Here is a 25,755-nt window from a genome sequence, read left to right as displayed (position 1 = left end):
AGACCCCTAATCATTTTTGTTGCCCTTCGCTGGACTCTCTCCAATTTATCCACAGTTCAGTTGTTCAAAGATCACGAGTCCCTGCGATGGCTTCTGAAGCAGGGTGGCTTGCCTGCTAGGCCAAAATGAACCTATCTGGGTTAAATGGCCTGTACTCCCAGTGGTGCTTCCTTGGGTGCACAGGGCTGTTCAGCAATAAACATTCAATGCTTCCCTGATGCGCCCACTTCTGGGGTGGAGCAGGGATTCCACTGCTGAAATGAACGACTAATGAGCTTCAGGCTGCCAGAGCAGATAAGCCCCTAGTTAGACCGGGTGTACCAAGTGGGGCTCTCACTGGTGCTGCCCCATGAGGCTGACTGCCCTGGGGTCACCATCTGTGGCCAGGCCATGGTGCTCCAATTGCTGAGGAGGGCAAAATGCCATCTGCTGTGTCCGTTTGTCCCTCCTGCTGCTGCTCGTTGCTGGCTGCAGGTAGATGATTTTTAGTGAGCACGCTGGAATATTTTAAACCTTTCGTGCTGAGCCTGCGGGACCCGCCACCTGAGATGGCAGAAAATTCCCCTGGTGCTGCCAAAGCTGCACCTGCACAAGGTTAACCCTTTCGGCGTCACTCTCGCCAGCCTGTCAGATTGGCACGTGGGGGGGGGGCAGCCCCTCAGGAGTGCGGACTCAGCTACATATCTGTTACCCCCACCCCGATCAGCCAGTTAATTCCCTCTGCTGGTGCCTTCAGACGGGGCTGGCAATGGAATTGTTCTGACCTGAACAGCTTGAGCACCCCGGGTTCCATGGAAGGGGGTTTAGGCTCCAGCTCTGGAGGAAGGGCACTGATGGCCTGCTCCAGTCCCTTCCATGGAGAGTGGCTTCGAATCAATTCCCCTTTAGGCCTTATAGTGATGGGAGGAGCTCCAGCACAGGTCCCAGGTAGGAGGGGCTGTCTCAAGACCCACCCCCGGAGTGCTGAGCGTGCAGCAGCTAGTGGAGACCTTCCCGCCCAGCTGCTCAGCTGATCTGCTCTTGTTGGCTGGTCTACGTCAAGGCTTCCATTCACCCAGGCACAGCTCAAATAAGCCAATCATGTTGCATGCGGGAGCAGCACTGGAAACAATACCTAGCACGCTCCTCACCAGGGCAGGCTGAGCCCTGAGCCTGGGAAGTGACAGGAGCGAAGCTGGCTGCTTCCCACCCTGCTACCCTCCAGACATTTTTCCCCCAGAGATCCTGCTTCCGCCCCTCAAAAGGTCCCGGAGGTCTGGTTGGAAGCCATACAGCCATGGGGGAGCCTCAGGCAGCGTAGATAAGGAAGGCAGCCTGAATCAGAATCCCGGCGGCCAGGAGCCGAGGTCTGCATCACCGGGAGCGGCAGCATGGAGCTCAGACCCAGCCACCTTTGTGGGATTGAGGAAGGCTCAGATTTCGATTTCCAGTTCTGGATCCAGCTCCTCCTCTGGGTGCACTTTTTCAGCCGGCTGGTCCATTACCTCCTCTGCACCTTTTGGGGGCTGACACAGTAGCCCCCTTGTCCGTTGCATCCATGGTGAGCAGCTTCCTTTCCGGATTCCCCCCTGCCACGCGCCTGCAGAGTCCCGGTCTCTGCAGACCCCAGCTGTTTGGAAACTGAGATTCACAAGGAAGGGCCTCTTTCTTCCCCATCCCACCCTCTTGCTTCTCCCCTGGAGTGCTACCTGGCTCTCTTTGGTTTCCGCTGACAGTGGCTTCCCGTTCCCAAGATCAAGGAGTGCAGCAGCGCTTGTTTGGGAAAGGCAGAGTAAAGAAACCTCCAGGCGACTAGTCCTGGGTCCCTCCCCTGCCAGCGTTTGGTACTGCCTGGGACTGCGCGGCATGAGAGTCAAACCCCATGGTGCTTCGAGATCTCCTCCCTGGGGTGCTGTTGCAGGGTGCCTCTGAGGGCTGAGGGTTTCCGAATGTGGGTCTCTTTGAACGCCACTTGGAGAGCCACCTTTGATGTGCTGCAACCCCCTGCTGTTCGTCTCTGCGAGCAGGGCCCCCAGCAGTGGACTTAAGGACCTACACCCCTCTGACTCAGGCCTCATGTGAGCCACAAGCCCCCCCGCAGCCCCCCGATTTCCTTTGCAGCCCCAGTGGCTTGGCCTGGGGGACACTGTACTTGTTGGATGGTGTTTTTTCCAGGGGTCTGCCCCCCAATGCAAGCAGGATCGGCAGTGAAGCCAGAGGGAGCCTCTCATGCTGCTTTCGGCCCAAGGATTTGAGAGGAGTGGAGACCCAGGGCACTGTTTTAAGCCCTGCTGTGTGGGTGTTTCCCCTTCCACTGGCCATTGTCCCATCACTTCTGATGCAGAATCTGTCCTCCCCTCACCCTCCAGGAAGTGAAACTGACTTGGCTGGCTGCGTAAGTGACCAGACTCCCCCACTCCAGCTCCATTTCCGCCACCAGGAAAGCCAACTCTCCAGAGAGAGATGGGAGAGAAGAGACCATTTCCAAATCCCTGGGTCTTTCCCGCTTGGGAATGTGCATGGATGTGACTGGCTGTTCCTGAAGAGTCGCGCACCGGTCTGTGAGTTGACAGCCACGCTCTGGGGCTGCTGCAGGGCAGGTGAGCTGTTGGATGGAAATTCTGCCTCCTGGTTTGAAGTCGAGAGCAATCAGCTCAAATCCCCTGTCTCTGTCGGTGAGTGGAGGAGTTTTGCTGAGGCTTGGGGCCATCCCTCTAGTCCCTGATCCTGCTGTCTTCTCCGCTGCTGGGTAATGACCAAGGCTGGAGGATTCCTGGATTGGGGCCGAGCTTCGCGTCGACTCTGGTTGTGAGGGCCGGGGAAGGAAGGAGATAAATAAATGAAGGGAAACATGAGCCACGGAGCAGAAATGACCTGCCCCAACCCCAGCAGGCACAAAGGCGCTAAGATGTCACTGCTTCAGAAGCTGGAGAGCCTGGCTGGGCGGATCTTCTACTGGGGGCCGCAGGCCAGTAGCAAGACAGCCCATGTGTCCAAGCACACTGTCGCCGGGAATGAGCAGAGTGAGTTGGGATGGGAGCCCTGTTGGTAGGACCATGTGCAGCCCCAGATCCCAGGGGGTCGGGTTGCCGTGATTCAGTGCTGGGGAAAAGAGATGCAGCATCTGAGTCCTAGTGGGGATGCCGGGGGGTCCCTGTGATGCAGGCGCCATTGAAGATTGTGGTGGCTTCTGTGGGGTAATCATGGATTGAGTCTGGTCTGCCCAGCTCCCTCATGGAAAGGTTCCCTGCGGGGCAAGGTCGAGGTGAGGGGGAAGCTCACTCAGCCCCTGCTTCTGTATTGGTCATAGTGGTTAAAGGCTGGGAGGCAGGGCTCCTGCGTTCTGTCCCTGGCTCTGGGCGGCAAGTGTTGTCTAATGGTTAGAGTAGGGCTGAAGGAATCAGGACTCCTGGGTTCTGTTCCAGCGCAGGGAGAGCAGAGTCTAGTGGTCGGAGCAGGGGCAGTACAGGGTATCTGTACTGAGGGACAGTACAGGATTGTTTCGGTATTAAGCATCCACGGGGAGGGAGCCTCCAGCCTTTCCCTTGCGGGCAACGGCCCTTCTGGCTATCCGATCTCTGGCTGGTGGCGGATGAATTTCCCCTTACGCTATTCCAGTCCCCCCTTCCCCTGCCAGACCCGTTGCTGCTGCTTCCCTTGTCTCAGAGCAGCAGAAAGCAGCTTCCCCTCCTTAGCCAGCCTGACACTGTCTCCCAGTGTGATCTGCAGCCGAGGTACAGCTGGGCGAGGGATTGATCAAAGAGGGCGGGGCTCTCTCCAGCTTTTAAGCTTTGGCTCCTCCCCTCACGCTCATGGATCAGCTCCAGAGCTGTGTTTATTGAGTGTGGCATTAAATCTGGCCACTGGGAAATCGATCAGGGCTGCTGCTGCATCAGCTTTCCAGCCCTGGGGCAAAAGTTCTGTCCTTCATCTGTTCCGATAGCGGGCAGTGGGGGTGAGGCAGCGTGCTGGCATCGGGATCGGAAACTCCAGGAGCTCCGTGCAGGATCCGGTTGTAGCCTGGCGCTCTCTGGATGGGGGGATCCGGGCAGTGTTTGCCAAGGAGGGAAAAGATCCTGGCAATATCTAAGAGTTGAGAAAGTCAGGCTTCTCGTCAGAAATGCAGGAGTGGGGGAGGGGGCGGGAAGCCCAGTGCTGGAATTGCCAGCCCTCGGATTGACTAGTCCAGTTGGCCGCAGTGGCCAGCTCATCCTTCATGATGTTCGCCAGCCTCTAGCCAAGGAACTTGTAAGCACTTTTGTGAATGAACTCTGCCCCCCAGCACAATCCTCAGCCCCAGTTTACAGAGCTGGAAAATGACTTGACTGAACTCACACAGTCAGTCAGGCCTCCTGAGCGCTCCTGGCTTATCCAAAACAATGTCAAGATGCCCCGTTACCTCACTGGGTGCAGGAGCAAGTCCCACAATAACCCTGACCAAATGCCAGCGTGGTTAAGGGTACGCCACCTCCTCTGAAGTCCACCTCCCAGTGTGTTGGATCCTTCACTCTTCTGCACCGCAATGTGCCTGTTAAGAAGCTGCTGTCCCCACCCCAGAAGCAGCTGCATTTTGGTGCTGGGTGAGCAGTCCCCATGCAGCATTGCTGTGCGCTGTTGCCCAGCTGCCATGACCCACCCCATGAACGTGCTTAGGGATGAGCCAGCATATGAAGGAGAGGGGGCAGGAAGGGATTTCAAGTCATGTCTTTGACCTTATCTCTTGGCATGAGGGTACAGTTACATGCCCGGGGACGGCCAGGCAGCAGGAGGCATTTGGCTTTCATGGCATCCGCTGGAGCTTTTAACCACCCTGGCCCATGCTCCCTTGGGGGAGGAGGGGCGAGTGTAACCTAGTGTGTATTGCGTGTCCCTGACCCATAGACGCTGTGAGTCTGTTCCTGCCCCAGCTGCAGAGCCTGGCTGTGATGAAAAGTTGTAAAGACTCTGTCCTTTAGCTTCTCAGGTCCCTGGTTCAATCCTTGGTGTTGACCAAAACAGTGGTTGTCACAACCCCTTGGACTCCCTCTGGACCTGGCTAGCTTTGGTCTTGTGCTGGTCAATTGCAAGTTTCTCAGGGCTAAGCCAGCTCCTGGGAGCCTACGGGGGGGTCTTTGCTCCAGAGTTAGCCAGGCTGATCAGCCCCCAGTAGCCTAGTCTGGGTCTGAGCAGCCCCCTGCAAAGCCGTTTGAGTAACTGTGTCCTCACTGGCTCTGCACTTGTTCCAAGGGAAAATCCCAGGGCTCTTTGTGCTGAGACGCTCAGATTCTTTCCCTGGCCATCGCGGGAGAACTTGTCTGCCCTGCAGAGGAATTGTGGGAAGGCCTTGGGGGACTGTTGGCACACAAGGGTTTAGCCTCTGCAGAGTGGGTGGGTTCCAGCCCGAGTAAAAGCAGAGCCTAACCGCTACCGTGCCCCCAGCTAGGCCGGTTGGCCCCTGGGCTCCATCTCCCACCCCCACTTGGCCGGCTAGCCCCTCCCAACTGGGGTCAGAGGTGTTTGTGTGTGGAGAGTAGTGGGGTTACGTCAAGTATGCCTTCCATGCTGCTCCAGGCCAGAATTTAGGGGAGACCCCTAGTGGTGATACCATGTAGTGCTGGCTTGGCAGTGGCAAGCCAGAGAGATCTCCAGGGTGTCTCTGTCAAATAGCCTGGGTAAAGGATCCCTGTTTAGTATCTCTGCTTTGTGGGGTGCCCTATAGAGGGGCATGATCTAGTGAATTAGAGCAGGAAAGGGGCAGGGGGCTTAGAGATAAGACTCCTGGGCTCTATTCCCAGCACGAGGCAGGGAGGGGTGGTGTATTGCTTAGCGAATGTGTGGAGAACCAGGACTCCTGGGTTCTGTTCCCCTTTTGCCACTGTTCTGCCATGGGACCTTCAGCAAGATTCCTTCCCTTCTCTCTGCCTCAGTTTTCCCACCTGTAAACTGGGGTTGATTGTATGCCATGGGAGTTCTGCTTTGAGATCCTCAGGGTGGGGGGAATAGAGACGGGCTTTCACAGCTCATAGGGGGATAGGGAGTTACAGTGAGGCAGCTGAAGTGGTGTGGGGGAGGAGTTGGGGGATCCTCTCTTCCTCCTCCAGTAGTGGATCAGGGTAGTGTCCAGGTGCCCCAAGGGATTATGGGTGATGGGGTATTGGCTAAGAACCCAGTTAGACCAGTGTGGGTGGGGTGGGGAAGCTGCAGTTGTTATTTATAAATAGACCCCTGGAGCATCGCTGTGTGAACGTTGTCTCTCTTTTTTTGCACTGCCACCCTGTGATCGGCTCTGTCCCTGTCCTCCCCACCCCCTCCCTGGATGTGCGTCCTCATGCCCAGAGCTCAGAACCCGTGGAAGGGCTGGCTGCAGGCGCTGCTTTCCGGGACCAGCTGCCCCACATACCGGGGCGGTGAAGGGACACTTTGGGGCATTGCCCTCGCCTCGTTGCTGTCTCCATCCCCAGGCAAGTGGGATTGGCAGCGCTGGCAGATCCACCTCTAGCGGCAAACAGGAACCCAGGAGTCCCGGGCAAGGCTGACCTTGGGGGCGAATACTGCTGTATCCAGGGGCAATAGGCGCTAATGGGCACAGACCCCCTGCACCAAGGGAGCTTGAAGGCACCTGTCACCGGAGGATCCGGACACCGCGATGGGGCCCTCCAGCCTGGCATAAACCCGGCCCCTCCGATGCAGCTGAGGGAGTGGTGGTGCCATAGACACACCCTGGTGCTGCCCTGGGCCCTGTGCTGGCTCGGGTCTCTCCTCGGCTCGCCGGAGAAGCCGGGGTCGAAGCAGAGGTTGTGTTTGCTCCTGCTGCCTGGGACAAAGTCTCCCATGAGGCGCCAGGCCAGACCTCCCTCTCTGCCTGCCATGACCTTCTAACCGCAGCCGGCGGCCTCCGTGCGTCACAGCATGGATGGTAAAGGGGGGCTTTGGGGGAGGGGATCCCAGGCAGGGTGTGTGGTCATCTCCCCTCCCTTAGTATCCCTGATGGCTTGAAGTGCCAGGGTCTGTCCCTTCCTTCCTCTCTGCAAAGGGGAGCTGATGACTCACGGCAGGCACACGGTGATCCTGAACCCCCAAGGCACAAGCCAGTTCTGGTCAATGGTCAGCTCGTTTGAGATCTGCTTAACCCATCTGTGAGTTTAACCCTCTGAGACCCGAAGCTCACCTCTACCTGCATCTGGTTACATTATGGTAGCTCTTGAGCCCTGACTGAGCTCAGGGCCCCATTGTGCAGGGCGCTGTACATACTTCCAGTCAGAGACAGTCCCTACCCTGAAGAGTGCAGAGTCTAAATAGACCTGAGTGGGGAGGGGAAACAGAGGCCTGGAGCTAGGCAGTGACTTGCCCAAGGTTAGAACCCTAGCTGCTAGGCTGCGCTGCTTCTCTATGCCAGTTTCTACTAGCAGTCTTGGCTGTGATCTTGCCGTTGTGATCTCTTTGGGGCAGGGAGCGTGGCTTCTGTTTGTACAGCACCTAGCTCAATGCGGCCGGGCCTGGTGGGGGCCTGTCGGTGCCATCGAATCATAGGCTTGACATCATTGTAACCAATCCCCATGGGAGGTGAAAACCTGGCAGCTCGTTGCGCCCAGCGGCCATCCAGCAGGAGGATGTCAGGGTTCAGGGCTCCGTATCCCTGGCTCCCACAGCCACCTGGCCTGTCCGCCCCGATCACTGTAGTGAAGGTCTCAGTACTCAGCTCTCTTCCCCAGCCCGAGGGAGAGGCAGGACAGTCGTGCACTGGCTCCTGCAATCATTAGCAGGGTGCTGGGTGTAACACGGACCACGTGCGCCAGACCGGGTTGTAATGTAGATCTTCATTAGATCCTTCACATCAGGAGCCAGGCCCTGGATCGCTTACACTCCAGCCCCATCACCTGCCCCCTTGGGCCTCTTTCCCCACTGGGCTCATTAAAGGAAATAAAACAGTTTTTTTGGAATCTGCTTGGTGCTCACCAGAGAGAGTCCTTAGTGGCAGGGAAGCTCTGGGTTTAACCCTTCAGCCACCAGCACTGGAGGGATGGGGAGGGGGTGGATTCTCCTCGGTTCTGCCCAGGTAAGATGGAGTTTACACTGTGGGAGATCGGGATCTGGAGCAGCTGGGGGCATGAGATGGGCGGGATGTAGCTGGAATCAGAATAAGGCCTGGGGCTGCACTAGTGACGGTTCTTTCCTGTGGTGCTTGCAGCTTGCCCCGCCCCTCCCCCCATCCTGGTCAGGCGTCATCCCAGTGGAAACCCTCCCGTGGCCAGAATGGCATCCAATGCGGAAAGTGGGGCTGAGGCAGGTTGCTAACATGCATCTAGTGGCCTGGGGGAACAGGCCTCAAAGGGCTTAAAATCTAAATCCATGATGGCAGGTGATGATGCTTGGCTAAGAGGGAGGACGGAGGGGAGTGGAACAAGCCCATGGGGGAGCTGTAAGCACGTTTGTTCCTATTGGACAATCATCGCTTGGGCACGCAAGGGTGGAATCTGTGTGGGTGTTAACCCCGGTGCCATTCTTCCTGAGTTTTCGCCTGTAGTTTCAGGATCTCTTTGCTGTTGTAAGTGTCCCGAAACAGCTGCCCTGTTTCACCCCAGAGGTGGCTGCATTTTGGTAGCGGATGAAACGATCCTTTTAGTGACCACTTAGTATTGGTTGCTGTGGAAGCTTTGCCTTCAGGAGTCCTGACCTCCTGTCAGTTACACTCCAAATGGCAGGGGGAATGAGCCTGCTTTTAAATTCTGGCTGCGTTCCAAGGTGACCAGTCCCTGTAAACCTCTAATCTGCTCTTCACCATTCATGCCCTTTGTGCCTCTGGGGCGTGGTGAAATTTGATTAGTCAATTTCACTTTGTTTCTGATTTCTCCTGTGTTGATTTGCAGAGGCTGGGGGCCCAACACTGGTTTTGGAGGCGGAGTCTTTAAAGTTTTGTCAAACCAGCCCCCCTCCCCCAAATAGGGGGAAAGTTGTGTGATGTTTTGTAACCCTGGCCTTGTGCAACTTAATTGTTTTTCTTACGCACCTGGCCCTGATCCTGCAACGGGATTTCAGAAACAAGCCTAATCTGTCCTCTCTAGGTTCTTATTCTGCTCTTATCACCGCAGTATCTGAATGCCTTCCAGTCGTGCATTAAATGATGTGACTTCACATCTGTCATGTGGCTTGTTCTCTCATCTTCTCCCTTGAAGGAGAAGTGAGGGCAGTGGAGTGTCTTGTCGTTTTTGAGGTTCTGGTAGGTCAAAGAAACGCGTCTGGATTTGGGATGGTCCCTGGTTCATGTGGCAGGTAGTTCCACAGTCTACAACCAGACCCTGAGAAAACTCTGTCTCCTGCACAGCTGAACTTCACCATGGTGGTAGGTGCCATTGTACCAATGAAGTAGAGTTGTCAGCCATTATATTTCTGTCAAAGTCGTACGCTCATTTAGATCCCCCTTGGCGCAGGCCATGGAGGCCTTGAAGATGGGGACTGAGAACTTGGTTTGAAAGGCAGAGGCTCTAAGGTGAAGCATGAGGTTGGAAGCTGCTACCCACAAGCTGGCGTGCGTTAGGTTTCTGTAATCACAAATGTTGGGCCTCAGACTTGTCATGTCTCTTTAAGAGCAGTCTGCCTCTGATTAGGAGACTCAGCTCTCTTCCAGATAACTCTGATCTCTCCTAATTACAGGTCCCTAGAGCCCTGGTGCTCGGCCCTGCTGGGCTTTGAATCAGGCTCTGATTTCCCTTCAACAGAGAATGGCTTTGTTAACCAGATCTGTGGTCCTAAGTGGTCTGACCTTGTGCATTTTCCTTTTTGTGTATCGGGGTTGATCCCTGTCCCAGGTATTCGAATAATACCTCGTGCTGCTGCATTGGATACAAGAGAACTGGGTGCATTGTGATAAGCAAGAGTGCAGTCTAGCGGTCAGAGTAAGGAATGGGAGTTGGTATTCCTGGCTCTGGGATGGAGAGTGGGATCCAGTGGTTAGAGCAGGGGACTGAGAATCAGAACTCCTGGGTTCTATTCCCAGCTCTGGGAGAGGAGTCTAGCGGTTGGGGGTGGGGAGCTGAGAGTCAGGACTCTTGGTGCTCTTTTCAGTTCTTCCACTTCCTGTGCAACAGTGGGCAAGGGCATGTCTCCCTGCCTCAGTTTCCCTTCCCATAAAAAAGGGAATAGTACCTACCTCCTGGAAGGATTAAGGAAGTTAAGGTTTTGCTCAGTTTGTTGAAAGGTGGTACAAAAGATTAGCGGTATGAAAACATCTCCATTAGCCAGCTATCCTCTGGTGTTTATCCTGGCGCAGGTCAGTGTGTTAGTCTATTGTGTAATTAGAGACAGTCAATTAGTTTCATATGCCAGATTCGTGCCATCTGACAAAACTGACATGAATAGAAATGCGTTAATGGGTCTTTAAAGGGGCTCTCTCAGCTGAAAGGCCACTGAGCTGGAAAGGAATGGCTACAAAACCTCGGGGTTATTAGAACAAGAGGATTCTAAAAATCCAGGTTGCCATTTACTATTTATGAGTTACCGTCAATGGCATGCAGGCTCCTAAAGCCTATAAGCCCTTTGGAAAATGTTACCCTGTTCCCGCTATTGCTTTTGCATAGAAGTTGCTCAGATACTAGGGAGCTGGGCACCCGTATAAAACCCTGAGATAGGTAAGTCTGTCTGCTAAGCAAAGGAAATCTCACTAGTATCAATTTCACTCCTGCTTATAGTCATTTTCACTCTAGGGCTCTCTGAGCTGCAAGAGGGGTGGGGGACCCTTCGTCTGTTTCAAGTGGGACTTAATTCAAAAATAATTGGAATATTTCAGGATTTGTTTTTAGACAGCATTGGTGGGTTTAACCAAAACTTAAATTTTTGGAGGCCAAATTTGAATTGGCTGCGCGTTAAATGGTTTTTTAATTACAGTAGCCCCCAGAGATATTGATTGCAACTGAGGACTCCTTGTGTCTGGGTTCTGTACAGACCTGAAATGAACCAGTGTCTGCCCCAAAGAGCTTACAATGGAACTCCCAGAGCTTGCAATTGATTGTACAGGGGGTATCCCCTTGGAAATCAATGGGGTTTAGTGCCGGGGTCTGTCCATACACTCAACTGCGGGATTGGAGCCTCAGTTAACCCTTCGTCCTGCCACAGTGCCGAGAACCTGCAGGATGGCTTCTTAGCCCTGCTGGCGAAGGAGTGAAACTGACCAGTGTAGAGGCACTGTGTACGTTCCTATCCTGCCCTCACTACCATAGTGTTTGGTCACTTTTCAGTCCATGCCATAAGCAAGGTGACTCCCATCTGTCCCCTGCGGTTCATTCTTTCACCAGGGGGAGAGCTGTGTGTGCAGTGGAGGTGCTGGTTTTGGTAGGGTCTTTTTATATATGCCTGTGCTGTGCTGTTTTTATAGTGGAGAAGGCTGATCAGAGGAGGGCACATAGAACTAGGAGGAAGAGGTGGGGAAGTTTGAGATGATCCCTAGATCCTGTGGCAGTCAGTTCCAGCGTCCGTGGATGGGCTCTCAAAGAAGCTCTGTCTCTCTCACAGAGGAGCTTCACCTGCGTGGTAGAAAGTGCCATGGGACTGGAGGAGTGGGGCTGTCAGCCACAATCTCCATCCCAGAGCTTTCGGCTCTAGGGGTCCCTGACCAGGCCCACGGCCTTGAAGAGAAAGAACGAGACTCTGAGATGAGACAGGCCCAAAAAGGGAACAAATTATTGGTGTTGGGCCAAGTGAATTAGAGGCTGGTGATGCAGAGAAGATTCCTCCATCACTGTCTGGGGCTGTCCCCAGTTTATGTAACTGATTAGCAGAGCCTCACAAGTCTTCCTAGACCTCCAGAAGAAGGCAGAATGGCTGATCTCCCCTCCCAAGGCATTGATCTGGTGTGGATGATGCCAGGGAAGAACAGTGGGGGGAGGGGTGTCGCAGGTCAGGGCAACTGCACCTGTATTTGCCCCTCATGATCCAGCCAGGGAAGCCACTTAGGCTTCTGGCTCCCAGTCATCACCTCTCTTGGGCAGAGACCTGCGTCTCTCTCCTTCCTGCCCGGGGGATTTCCAGGCTGCACAGCTCCCTGCCTACACTGTGAGTTCCCCTGCAAGCCAGACTGCCTGAACCGGCCTGCTTTTCCCTCCTTCCTCAGAGGCTACAAACAGCCCAGTCTCCATGGGTATAAGGTACCACACAGCTGTTAGAAAGCACATTGATTCTTAAGGTAAAAGCATTTCAGGGAAAACCTCTTAAAAACCAGCAAAGAACCAACACGCCTGCTAATAAGCTTTCCAAAGATCACCCCGCTTCCAGCCAGGTAACTCACAGGCAGTGGGTTTCTCCTCGGGGAGCGGCTTCCAGCAGCTGAGGTTTTGCACAACCAGAGGCATTACGTTTGCATACCCCTCCCCTTAGAGATTTCCTGGGAAATGTACTTAACTTTAAAAGGCCCCATAGTTTCAGATGGTCCCTCAAAGCCCATAACCCTTCCCTGGGTTTCCATCGGCGACGTCACATACAGTCCCACAATAATACATAACCGCCTGCCTTTGTAATACAATGAACTCCTAAGCTACTTAAACGTAGTTCTGTAAGGTACGGCCAGGATAGTGCAGGAAATTGTCTTCTCTGTCCCGTGTCCATGCAAGGATCCCTCTTCCCCGCCCCCTTGGGGCTGGGATCGATGGTGGGAGACAGTGGCTGGTGAGCCAAGCCTGTTTCTGTAAATAATCCGGAGAGAGTAGGAGACAAAGTGAAAGTAGGTCAGACAGACTGAACGTCTGGGGAGGCGGATGTGAATTTAATCCCCCTCTGTGGAGCTCCACGGGAGATGGGCTGTGGGGACTAGAGGGTGAAGGGAGTGTGGGCGGGGTAGTTAGCCAGCAAATAGCTGATCCCCAGAAACCTTTCAGGGCTGCCCTGCCCTGTCCTGTGGGATCAGGGGAATCCCCGTAATCTTGGTCTCCTTCCTCCAGCAGTGAATCAGTCACATCTGTAGGATGTTGTTCTGCTTCGCTGGTGCATTTCAGGCCCTCGCCTGGCCTATTTCTCAGCCCTTTCGTTAGGGCAGGGATGACAGGACTAGAGCGCAGTGATGCCGGGTTTCCACAGAAGTGTTGCTATTTAGCGATTAAAGTGGGGGGCTCCTGGGGTTCTGTCCCCAGCTCTGGGAAGGGAGTGGGCTGTAGTGGAGAGAGTGGGGCGGCAGGGAGTTGACTCCTGGGTTGTGCATCTGTGACCCCAAGAACTGCAGCACCCAGATCTGAATCTAGGCTTTTAGCTTGTCCCCTCCCTGGCGTCTGAGCACCAGTGATCCCTGGGGGAGGCAGTTAACTTTATACACCTCCGGTGTGGGGGAGACTTGCCTGTGATGGTGGGGGCAGGGGTGAGCTCTGGGTTCAAAGCCACCCCCTGCTGCTGTTCTGTGCTTGGCCTCGCTGCTGCAGCCATTCAAATCCCGTGGGCATCTCTTGCACTGTTAAGAGCTGCGGGACTTGTCCCTGTTGGGAGCAGCAGGAGGCAGCGAAGATAAAAGGGGCTCTCGGTACCAAATATCCCTCCAGATGCTGCAGATTGCTCCAACCCCCATCCCGCTTCCTCCCTCCCATGGTTCTGGGATCTGGCAGCAAGGACAGGGAGCCCGGCTGGCGAAGGAAGGATCACCTGGCTGGATGCCAGAGAGCGGGACACTTGGCTGGTCCCAGGCTGCTGCTGTGGAGGCTGTGGCAGGTTGTTTTAACCCCTTTGTGGGCAAAGCCCAACTGGGGTTTGCGACTTTCACGGCTGCCTTCTGCAGCTCTGTGTGTGTGCACGGAGCACCCCCTTGTGGGCTGTTGGTGTAATTGATCTGCGATGCCTGCATGGTTGAGAGAAGGCTACACACAGGCCTCTGCCCTTTGAGCTAAGGGGGAATCTCCTTCCCCTTCACCCCCCTTTGCTGGCAGCAGTAGTAGATCCCGTATCCTCCCATTAGGGAAACTTGATCCATGCATCTTAACGTCCTTTGACTGGAGGGTTGTACGAGTGTCTTCTTGTGAGGTGCAGGTTGTGTGTCGAGGGGCGTGGAACAGGCACCCCAAGTGGCATGTTCAGCGGGGGGATAGAGGCACAAGTGCATCCCCTTGGTTCTGGGGGCTGCATTAGCCCTCTCTGACGGGGCTGTTTGGTGTGTCCAGGGGCACGGGGGTGGGGATGTTGCGGGAGCACCCCCACATGGACCTCTCTCTAGCCAATCTCACCTGAGCCGCCCTTTATAGCCAATGAGGCACCACCATCCGGCTGATATGCTTAAAATCTCCGTCCCCTTTGTGACTGTGTGCCTCTTCGCTGGGTGGGGCGGGGCCTGAAAGGGGAGCTCTGTCCACCAAGCTGGGTGACCCCCTCCTGACTCCTCACGCTGCTCCCTCTCTCTTTCCCTTACAGTGGAGGAATTCTTAGCCAAAGCCAAAGAAGACTTCCTCAAGAAATGGGAGAGCCCCTCTCAGGTACTGTGCCCCCAACCCAGATCACACCCCCCGCAATCAAGGCCTTTGCAGCCCCAGGCTGATTACTCCGCAGTCACCCCCTAGATCTCTTTCCCCATCACTGAGCCACCTTGCCACACAGCCTCCTCTGATGGTCTGGGGGTTGTTTTTGCTCCTGGGGGGCGGGGCTGAGTGGACCATGTTGCTCTCCCGCCCGTCCCCCCAGTCTGCCCTCTGGTAACTGGAGGGCCAAGAACGCTGTAGGTTCAACTCCACTCTGCTGAGGGAGGGGGACACTAACCATGTGGGACTCCTCCTGATCCAGCCTGTCTCCCCCATCCTCCTTCCGAGGCTCCAGCGTGGTCGTCCAGCCCAGCCCAGCCCCAGATTGGCTCCCAGGGGGGTTGTGCTAACAGGGACCCTGTTCAAAGGGCCTCCATTTGCTGCCTACGCTTGAGCGCAGTGCCCCAGTGCCCTGGGTCTGTCCCCGCTGGAAATCCCGCCTGGGGTGGTTGTGGGTAATTCCTGAGGCAGAGCTGCTGGTCCCTCTGCAGCACTGTCACTTTGCTAGTCCTCCCGCACACCCTGTGTCATTAACACCATGGCACAGATGGAGAAACTGAGGCCCAGAGGGGAAAGGGACTTGGTCATCGGTAATAGGAAGTTGGTGGCAGAACTAGGAAGAGATCTTTTGACTCCTAGTCTCCTGCCCTCTGACCACTACACTTCATTCCCTCTCCTCACAGACCGAGGGCTAGAACCCAGGAGTCCTGACTCCCAGCCCCGCCCCTGCCAGCCCCACTGAATGGAGCTGGGCGGGTCACCTGTCTGGAACTGGAGTTTGGTTCTGCCCAAGGAGCAGGGAATCCCTTGTCAGTGTCTCCTTAAAAATGTAGTGGTTTCCTTTGGCGCCCTCTGGTGGTGAAATGTGACATGTACTTCATATGGATGTTCTCAAGAACAACCCCAGTGCGGGGCAAAGGGGTGCTGTGCTGCAGGGAGTGGCGGGCTCAGTAGGGGGCGGTCTCCCGTCACAGTCAGTGATGAACCTGGGGGGGCTGCCGTTGTGGTGAGCTATAAAAACCGAAGCTCTGACCAGGGGCGGCTCTACCGATTTTGCTGCCCCAAGCAGTCGCTGCTGAATTGCCGCCACCGGAACAGCAGCAGAGCTGCCACCAACTTGCCGCTGTGGGACACGGACTGCCACCCCATTCTGAATGCCGCCCCAAGCACCTGCTTGGAAAGCTGGTGCCTGGAGCCGGTCCTGGCTCTGACCCCCCTCATGGTCATTAAAGATCCCTCCAGTCTTGCAGTGCAAATCCCACTCTCCTGGGCAGGTTCCTTCCTGATGCCCCCAGGACCAGTCTGGCCTCACATCACGTTTATTTTCCCCCTTCCAGAACACGGCCAGTTTGGATCAGTTTGATCGAATTAAGACCCTGGGCACGGGCTCATTTGGGAGGGTGATGCTGGTGAAACACAAAGAGACCGGGAATCACTATGCCATGAAGATCCTGGATAAACAGAAGGTAAGATGCTGGGGGCTGCCGTAGAGATCTGGCCTGGGGCCGTGGAATCCCCAGTGCAGGGGAGGGATTTGGGGCTGAACCCTGCGTGGGGACGTTGGAGAGGGGAGTGCGTGGGAGACGTAGGGGGTGCTGCGCCAGCAGAGGAAGATTTGACGTTGCTACTTCCTTTTCTCTCCCAGGTAGTGAAGCTGAAACAAATTGAGCACCCCGTCAATGAGAAACGGATCCTCCAGGCCGTCAACTTTCCATTCTTCACCAAGCTAGAGTATTCTTTCAAGGTAGGTGTCCTTCGCTTGCCATCCTGGCCCTGGGCTCTGTCTGCCTCCGACTCCCACAATCCCCTTGATTTGTTTCCTATTTAAAACCAAAGCTGTGCTGAAGGGGTCGAAGGGCACAGTCTGCATCTCTTGTATCCTGAGAACAAACCTTCCTGGCGTGACGTCTGGGATCAGGTTTGGAGCTAAGAAAAATCAGTTTGGATCATTCCCCTTTTTCACACTCTTCTGTTCTACTTTTGACTCCAGGTTTTGAACAGTGATACTTCCCCCCGCAACCGGGTCAGTTTTGCTTTCGTTCCTAGTCAGTTTCAGTTTCTGGCTCCCATGCGCTGGCCCTAGGGCATGAGGTCTGGCTTGCAGGGGAGTCTCAGAGGAAGTCCTAACTCCATGCACAGTTGACTTTGTGGAGACTTTGAAACTATCACATGGGATCATTTCCTCCTGATGGAGTTTCTGTGAAAGGTAAAATTCAGGCCCCTGGTGATGCGGCTTGGACCCTCTTCCCTGAACCTGGATTTTGGGGCCTGTGAGCTACACCCTGTGTGTAGGGGGGAGAGCAAAGGTAGTTGTGCCTTAGAGCTCTACAGCACCCCCTGTGGCTGGCCTGATTAAAGAGGGGCTGGTTCTGAAGAGAGACCTGTCTCCTCATCTGTAAGCCTGTGGTTAGTGGGTTGTAGCGAGGAAGAGTTGTCAGCTCAGAGGAGGCTGCAGGATAAACTGAAGCCCCCTGCGGGAGCCTGGAGGCAACAGTATCGTTAGCAGTAGGCAGTGCTGGAAGGGTCGTTTTCTTGGGGGCCCCTCATCGTTCCAGGGTTAAATAGCTTTGATCTCTGGCCCCTTGTCCGCAGAAGCTGCTACAATAGAAATGTCCCACCTGCTCCGTGCCAGCTGCTTGGGGCTGGGCTGTGTAGCTCTCGGGTGACACAGTAGCACTGGGACCAGCGGCTTCTGTCACACAGGCTGGCTCGCTGAGCCAATCGCTTCTCCTACGACAGCGTAAAATGAATACCCCGCAGGTGTAAATGTGGGAGAACTTCACTGAAATCAATACGACTGCTCTGGATTTATCCCACTGAGCTAGGAGTCTGGCCTGGTACGTGCTGACTGGGCGTTGGGGCCTGTCTCATTGGCAGAGGGTCAGGAAGGCCCATGTCACAGCCCAGAATGGCCTGAGCAGGGAGATCAAGGATGGGCTGCCTTCGTCCCCTTCGAGGACAGCAGGGTTCAGGCATTGTTCCCCGTATGCTCTAGGGCACCCACCTTTACCCTGGTCCTGGCTCAGGGCATCACCTCACACTCTGTGGGTTTGCAGGGTCTTTTCCCAGTGAAAGAGCCTCACACAGTAATATCCTTAACCTCTATTTATTAACAGTTACCAGAACAGAATACACCCGCTCCCCATACAATGCCCATCACTCCCAATAAGGCAGACCAACTTTCCCTGGTGGCCAGTCGGGATCAGGTCGTACTGGGTCTCCAGCTTCTGCCCAGTGTCATTGGCAGGGTGTTGAGGTCTGATATTGGGCTGTGTCCTGGAGCTGGTTCCAAGAACTTCCTTTTGGACCCCAGTTTATAGAGTGAAACTTGAGTCCTGCTTAGCTCTACCTTAACCCATCATTTTAAGCAAGTAGTACAAAATAATTCTCTGACCAATCCGAACATAGTGTGAAACAATTCTTTACCCAGTCGGATCCCACCACCTTTGTTGATGTACACCTAGCAAAATTAGTTATGTAACAGAAACAATCAAAGAACCAGACAGAAAGCAGACAGATAAACAATAGAGAAGGGGGACCAGCAAGGGAAAACAATAAAGAAGTAGAGATTTCACACCCGCACTGCTGATAAGTGATTCCTTTGAACATCCTAAGATCTGTTTCTTTGCCTGGTGATGGTGGGTCCTAGTAGGACAGAATTGCCTTCTGAACAGCCCGATATTACCTTGTTTTGATATAATTTAGCTGGAATGTGAGGATGTGACTTTCTGCTTCTTGGCTGCTGGCTCCTGCTCTCCTAATGCGGCTGCAGAAAAAGGTCTCTGACCGTCCAGCATGGGGCGCTGTGCCCATGCCCTGGCTGGACCCTCTCTCCAGGGCTAGCTGGAAATTGACCCTGGGCTCGAGGGCAGGGGAAGTGGTCTCTGCTGGCTTGTGCGCGGGTGCTTAGTGCTCATATTCTCATCACTGAGCCGGGTCGGCTTTCACTAGCAGAATGTTTCAGAGGGGCAGCCATGTTAGTCTGTATCAGCAAAAACAACGAGGAGTCCTTGTGGCACCTTAGAGACTAACAAATTTATTTGGGCATAAGCTTTCGTGGGCTAAAACCCACTTCATCAAATACAAGGAGTGGAAAATACAGTAGAGAGGGAAATTTCACAGCCCCCCGACGTGAAGCAAATACTCACCAGCAACTACACACCACACAACAAAAACACTCACCCAGGAACCAATCCCTGCAACAAATCCCGTTGCCAACTCTGTCCGCATATCTATTCAAGGGACACCATCATAGGACCTAACCACATCAGCCACACCATCAGGGGCTCGTTCACCTGCACATCTACCAATATGATATATGCCATCATGTGCCAGCAATGCCCCTCTGCCATGTCCATTGGCCAAACCAGACAGTCTCTACGCGGAAGAATAAATGGACACGTTAGAGAGCTTATTCCTTCACTCTCCCTGTTCCCTGGTCCTTCTCGCATGAACAGAGAGCAACAATACCCGAAGTCCAAAGGTGCAAACAATTCGATGTTTATTGGGGTGAACTTCCAGCAAGCTTAAATCCAAGTTCCTTTTTCCTTATTTTCGAATCCCAACTTACTTCCTGTTTGCCCCTAATTTATATAGTAATATTCCTAGCTATACCTTAACCAATCATTCTACTGAAATTTACCTAACCAATCCTAATATATTGTAACATGATTAGCTAACCAATTATATCCCACCACCTTAATTAGTTTACACCCAGCAAAATTAATTATACAGCAGACAGAAACAATCACAGAACCAGACAGAGACCATGCAAATAAACAATAGCAAAGTGAGAACTATAATGACAAAACAATACAGAAGTGAGGATTTCACAACTACATCTATAAAGACATTAGGGTTTCCCAGCGGTGTCTATTGATAAGTGAGTTCTTACCAGCCAGAAAACTATCAAACTAAATTTCCTTTTACATCTTCTAGGCTCTTCCCTTTCTCTGGTGGTGATAGATCGGATCACCATCTTAACAGCCCCATATTGACTAGTTTGGAATGTGAGGATGTGACCATTCGCTTCCCAGCTTATGGCTGTCTCTGCTGCTTAGCCAAGGCATTGGCGTAAGAACAGGGCCTCAGACTGTCACAGTGAGAGAAGACCCTTACACAGATTCCTTCTTGTTTACCTCTATTACTAGCTAAATGATAAACATATACCTAAATTCTTAAAGTATAGGCCTTTACAGGCAGGCCTGAATATCTATATCCTAACAACACAAATCTGACATCAAGAATTATAACATTCAAAAACCAGTAGGTGAACACTTCAGTCTCCCTGAACACTCAATAACAGACTTAAAAGTGGCAATTCTTCAACCAAAAAACCTTCAAAAACAGACTCCAACGAGAAACTGCAGAACTGGAATTAATTTGCAAACTGGACATCATCAAATTAGGCCTGAATAAAGGCTGGGAGTGGATGGGTCACTACAAAAACTAATTTCCCCACTGCTGATACTCACACCTTCTTGTCAATTGTTTGAAATCGGCCACCTTGATTACATTGAACTCATTAGCACTACAAAAGTGATTTTTTCGTCCCTTCTTGTCAACTGTTGAGAATAGCCCACTAGCGGAATGGCTTTGTTGGGCTCAGCGGAGTTACTTTGCAGCGGTGAGGGAGGGTGAAGCCAGCCTGGTCAATTTCAGACACCGCTTTTGAGAAAAAAGAACAGGAGTACTTGTGGCACCTTAATTTGTTAGTCTCTAAGGTGCCACAAGTATTCCTGTTCTTTTTATGGATACAGACTGACAGGGCTGCTACTCTGAAACCTGCTTTTGAGAAGTTTCACTTCCTGCTTCTGCTCCTTTGGCTGTCAGACCTGGCGGCAGGTTGGGTTTCCCCTTTGATCGGAGACATCAGAGCTGGGAAATCCCTCTTGGGCCTGCCCGTCCCTGCCCCTAGACCAAAGGTGGGGGAGGGGTTGAATTTTCTAGGGCTCTGTACTAAATACTCCAAGCAAATAAAGCTTGCGCCCTCTCATTAGTGAGTCTGTTCCCCAGCCACGTCTGTGCAGCAACTCCCACTGCAGGTGTGTGCCTGGGACCTTCGGCACCAAGCGCAGCCCCTCTGGCCCTTGAGCCAAAGCAGTAACAGCAGCAGCTGGTGGCAGTAGTAGGCTGTTATCTCCCAGACAGCGGGTGCACTGCATTGTGTGCTATGGGGAAGCCAGGCCAGTTCATCAGGCTCCCTTGAGGAGTGTGGGGTTAGTGTTTTGAAAAGGATGGGGCTAATAAAGGAGCAGGGGTGTGGTGAGCAGCTTCATCCTGGTGTCACAGGCACTGACGGGGGGCCGGAGTGACTCCATCCCTTGCACTCAGTTTCTGCTGCATTTCCTTCTAGGATAACTCCAATCTGTACATGGTGAAGGAATACATCCCGGGCGGGGAGATGTTCTCCCACCTACGGCGGATCGGGAGGTTCAGGTGAGCGTTGCCACGGGAGCCGATGTTGGGGACAGCGTTGCTAATGGATAGAGCTGGGTCCTAATCCTGCCTCTGCCATTCACTCCTTGTGGGGAGGGGGGAGAATCACTCTGTGCCTCCGTTTCCGCATCTGTAAATTTGGGATTTAGTTCAGTAGAGAACTAGACCTTTTATCCACTAGCAGCATCTGCAGCGACACTGGCTTTGATCCTCATGCTGCAGGGCGTGACCTGATCCCCAGCTGGGCTGGTCAGGAAGGGATTCCGCATGGGGAGAGCTGCTGAGATCTTCTGCCAGCATGAGCCACAGTCAGTGGCAGGGATGCCAGGGCCAGATGGGGCCAGGCTGGATGGAGCTGGAGGTCCATGGGGGTGTGTGTTGGGGGGGGAGATGCTGGTCTGGGAGGGGTTTTCCAGGCTGGGTGGACTCAGGGGTCTAGCAATGGTGGGTGGGATGTGTGGGCTAGGGCAGATGGGGCCACCAGGCCCAGAAGGGTTGGGATATCTTGCCTGGGGTTGCCTGGGTAGATGGAGTCAGGGATCTATAAGGAAGGTGAAGCAGCTGCGTAGCCAGGTGGAGGGAACAAGGGGAGCGATCACCCAGCGGCGCTCCAGCGGCCGGCCTCGCTCGCACCGGGTGTCTGCAGCCGCCCTGACGCTCCCACCGCCGAGGTGCCGCCGAAGGCCCGCAGCAGGTGGCGCTTTCTTTTTTTATTGCCAAGACATTCAAAAGGCGCCACTTGTGCTCAGTGAGGGAGGGGCCGCTCCCCCGTTCCCCCCCTAGCAATGCCACTGAGGTGAAGGTGGGGGCGGCAGGGGGCCGAGGGTGCTGGGCTGGCTGAGAGGGGGCGGATCTGGCCCGGGATGCCCACGTTCTCCTCCCACCTCATTGCAGTGAACCTCACGCCCAGTTCTACGCTGCGCAGATCGTCCTGACCTTTGAGTATCTGCACTCGCTGGATCTCATCTACCGAAACCTGAAGCCAGAGAATCTCCTGATAGACCAGCAGGGCTACATCTTGGTGATGCCCCTCCCCCACTCCTTCCCATCCCCATCCCCATCCCAGCGCTGGCTCCTGGCTCCCTGCCGTGATCTCCTGCCTGTCTAAGTCTCTCTCTGCTGCCATCCCCTTCCCAAAGCCAAGACACCCCCAGAAATGTAACACGGCCAGAATACATCAATCTTCTGCTCCCCCCCCCCCCATTCCCCTCCTGCTGTCACAGCCTCCAGGCTGATCCAGCTTCTCCCCTCTCTGTGTTTTGGCTCCAGGTGGCGGATTTTGGTTTTGCCAAGCAGGTGAAAGACCGAACCTGGACTCTGTGTGGGACCTCAGAATACCTGGCCCCCGAGATCATCCTCAGCAAGGTGAGCTGGGGAGGGCCTGTCCGCTGCCTGATCTCTAGCTGATCCCTGGCCACCAGGTGGTTCCTCCCACCCCCGAAATGTTCGGTGCATGACCCCAGCCTGCTTTCCCCGGGCAGGGTTATAACAAGGCTGTGGACTGGTGGACTCTGGGCATCTTCATCTACGAGATGGTGGCTGGTTACCCCCCATTCTTCGCGGACCAGATCATGAAGCTCTACGAGAAGATTGTCTCTGGCAAGGTATTTGGGGTGTGGGAGGGGACACTTGTGTGATTTTGTGGGCGGCAGGATTTCGCCAGCAAAAGGGACGTGCCAAGTCTCAGCGACTGATCAGAGAGATGCTTACACGCACCACACACATGTTCATGCCCTCCCATGCTCCCCCAATCCCCAACACGTGGGCATCCTCCCTGTCATGTACCCCATTCCCCCTGCACCCCAACACATAGACCCTCCCTTGCCACATACTCCTGTTCTCCAACATATGGACATCCTCCCCATTATGTCCCCCACTCCTACGCCCCACACATGGGCCCTCCCTTGCTGTGTACCCTACTTCTCCACTACATGGACTCCATTCCCCACCCCACCACCACTGGGCTCCCTGTAACTCTCATGGGGACTCCTGGAACAGGTGCTTTTGGTTTTCTTATACACTGTCGTGAATTGCAAAACTCTCCACAACTCTGCTACGTTGCAAGACTAAATGTTCCTTAAACACATCAGTCACCTCCAGGCACTGGTAGAGCACTCATCACCATAGTAACCAAGAGCCCATAATATTCCTCTGCCCACCCCAGCGCCTTCTCGCCAAGGATCTCAAAGCACTCGTGTCGGACACGGTCAGCTTTAAACCTAGTGGGGTTTTAAAAAAGCAAAGTTGTGTGGCCTAGTGGGAACTCAACAGACCTGGGTTCTGTTCGCGGTTCTCCTACCAGCCTACTGAGTGACCTTGAGCAAGTCACTTCTCCCTGTGCCTCAGTTTCCCCTTATGTAAAATGAGGATAGTGATGCGGCAGCCCTGTGGAGGAAAAATGCTCAATAAGAGCTGGGGGGCTGCTGCTAATTAACCATTTCAGTTCCTGTGTCAGTCCTCAGTAGCCTGAGGACTAACTTCTTGTCCACTCATTGTCCTGGAGTGTTTTTAAAGGGCTTGTTCTTTATTATTAGGTGTATTACAATAGTGCCTACAAGTCCCAGTCATGGGTCAGGACCCCATTGTTCTATAGGGCCGTACATTACTACGTGTATTATGGTAGTGCCTAGGTGCCCCAGGTGTAGCCCAGGACTCCCCCTGCGCTAGGGGCTGTACATTACTAGGTGTATCTATGAATCTAGCCATGAGGGCAGGGCAGACCTCTATCTCTCCTCCCCACCCCAGTTCCGGCTCCCGTCTGACTTCAGCTTTGACCTGAGGGACCTGCTCGAGAACCTGCTGCAGGTGGACCTCACCAAACGCTTTGGCAACCTCAAGAACGGGGTCAACGACATCAAGAACCATAGGTGGTTTGCTACCACCGACTGGATCACCATCTACCAGAGGAAGGTAGGAGGGCGGCGGCAGGCAGAGGAGAGCCTGGGTAACTCCCACCTGGTGCAGCCTCCGTCAGCAGGAATTGAACCTGGGATCATCAGTGCCCAGGCCTGTGAGAGCGCATTGGTTACTGGGACTCTGTAGCAGGGTGTTGTGGCTGGGTCCAACCACTAGGGGGAGATATGCTCACCCAGCATTGGTTTAAAGTCGGGAGCCCTCAGTCACCTGTTTGTAACATGGTGGCAAAAGCAAGGTCCTGTCCCCACCCCCTGAGGATAACAGCCTCCTTCTGCTGCTGCCAGCTAATGGCGTTATTCCTCCATGTCTGGTGGGAGAGGGCTGGGCTGAAGGTCCTGATTAAAACCCTCCTGATGATGCAAGTGGGGGCTTTTACGGGGATCCAAGGGGCTCGTGACCCCCTGCCCTTCCCTGATTTCAAAGTGAGAGGAGGAGCTTCTGGCTAGATAAAAGAGGGCTTGAGGAGGTACTGATCCGCATCCCTCACCTGGTTGCTAAGGGGCCCGATCCTGTATCCCTTAAGGGTGCTGGGGGTTCTGATCCTGGGCTCCTAAGGGGGGTCATGGGCTCCCCCTTCTGTGATTGCAAAGTGTGCGGGTTTCTGGCTGTATAGTAGGTGGGGAGGCGGGGCTGATCCTTGCCTGCCTTGTTGCAAAGTTGGGGCCTGACCGTGCGCCCCTAGCAGACCCAGGAGTGGCAGGGGATGGGTAATACAAATGTTGATCCCTCATTTCGTCCCCAACCTCCCCCCACTCCCTTCGCAGGTGGAAGCTCCCTTTATACCAAAGTGCAACGGCCCCGGAGACACAAGTAACTTCAACAACTGTGAGGAAGAGGAGATCCGGGTCTCCAGCACTGAGACGTGCGCCGAGGAGTTTGCTGAGTTCTAGGGCGAGTGGCCCCCCCCCGGGAGGGTGCACACAGAGCAGGTGGGGGCAGGGTTGGATTTGATCAAGAAAAAGACCCGAGTTCCTTGCCTGTGTGTTTTATTTTTGTGGGCGGGGGGTAGGGATTTGCCTGGATCTGGTTTGGTGGGGAGCGGGAGACCCCTTATTCTAAACCTGTACCCTCCCCCCAAAATCCCCCTTTCCCACAAAGAAGCTTGAGAGTCCCATCTAGAGGGTGGGGGTATCATCCGCCCCGCCCTGGGAAATACATCTGTGTCCTCCGACAAAACTTGTTTCGGAAAAAACAAAACAACCCCCCCAGCCCCCACTTCCTCTTTAACAGTGTGCTTTGTTGTCAACATATTTGAAACAATTACCAATAAAGTTTTGTTTAAAAATAAAATCAGACTGGCGTGTGGGCTGTTGGGCTCCAGGGGACAGTTGTCGTGGCTGGGATGAGCTGGGAGCTGTTTCTCTCCCCAGAGGCCCAAGGAGTTCAGGGATGGAGCTGGGGGGCCGGCGGCTGCCATAAGCGGGACCTGAACTCGCCTGGAGTTGGAAGCCCCAAGGGGCGAGTGTCCGCGCGTCAATGGGGGGAGGGGGGGCGTCTGGCCGATGGATAAACGGGCATCGCAAGCAGCAGCGGAGCGGTTATTTTATCTCGGTGTCTGGCGGGGGGCGACAGCTGCTGGAATACCTTGGCCAGGTCTGACACCCACAATTCGAGAAGGAAGGGGAAAAATTGGCAGAGAGTTGCCATGAGAATGATTAAATGGGGGGGAACCTGCCTTATGCTGAGAGGCAAGGAGCTTCTTAAAGCAAAGGTTAAGGGGTGCCGTGATCCCTGTCTCCAAGTACCCACATGGGGAATAAAACTGTGATAACGGGCTAGTCCCGCTAGCAGACGAAGGTCGAAGGAGAGCCAATGGCTGGAAGCTGAAACTAGAAACATTCAGACAGGAAAAAAGGGCAGATTTTTAACTGGGGTTGGGGGAGGGGGGTGTAATTAGCCGTTGGAACAATTCACCAAGCATCGTGGTGGATTCTTCATCACTGACACTGTTTAAATCGAGATGGGA

General features: G+C 54.2%; 1 protein-coding gene across 4 annotated transcripts; it reads left to right on the top strand.

Moving 5' to 3' along the window:
* The first annotated feature begins 952 nt into the window (after positions 1 to 952).
* LOC141975396 (cAMP-dependent protein kinase catalytic subunit alpha-like) lies at positions 953 to 24,997 on the top strand. 4 transcript variants are annotated; one of them, XM_074935725.1, is made up of 10 exons: positions 953 to 2,579; positions 14,332 to 14,393; positions 15,773 to 15,901; positions 16,081 to 16,179; positions 20,791 to 20,873; positions 21,768 to 21,894; positions 22,143 to 22,238; positions 22,355 to 22,477; positions 23,619 to 23,783; positions 24,554 to 24,997. In XM_074935725.1, the coding sequence occupies exons 1-10, from the start codon at positions 2,318 to 2,320 to the stop codon at positions 24,677 to 24,679; spliced, it is 1,272 nt and encodes a 423-aa protein (XP_074791826.1). In that variant the 5' UTR covers positions 953 to 2,317; the 3' UTR covers positions 24,680 to 24,997. The 4 variants fall into 4 exon arrangements, with proteins under 4 accessions (XP_074791826.1, XP_074791825.1, XP_074791827.1 ...); XM_074935724.1 differs by having other exon boundaries at positions 953 to 2,654; XM_074935726.1 differs by having other exon boundaries at positions 2,511 to 3,002.
* The last annotated feature ends 758 nt before the right edge of the window (positions 24,998 to 25,755 follow it).

The sequence above is a fragment of the Natator depressus genome, chromosome 20 (assembly GCF_965152275.1).
Source record: "Natator depressus isolate rNatDep1 chromosome 20, rNatDep2.hap1, whole genome shotgun sequence".
NCBI classification, from domain to species: domain Eukaryota; kingdom Metazoa; phylum Chordata; order Testudines; family Cheloniidae; genus Natator; species Natator depressus.
Note: the sequence above shows the minus strand (reverse complement) of the source record. Positions and strands in the feature narration are given on the sequence as shown.

Coding starts and splice junctions, on each gene's coding strand:
- LOC141975396 (XM_074935724.1), top strand. CDS start 2,318: ATGCAGAATCTGTCCTCCCCTCACCCTCCAGGAAGTGAAACTGACTTG. Junction 21,895..22,142: donor ACCAGCAGGGCTACATCTTG/GTGATGCCCCTC, acceptor TTTTGGCTCCAG/GTGGCGGATTTTGGTTTTGC. Junction 22,239..22,354: donor CCGAGATCATCCTCAGCAAG/GTGAGCTGGGGA, acceptor TTCCCCGGGCAG/GGTTATAACAAGGCTGTGGA.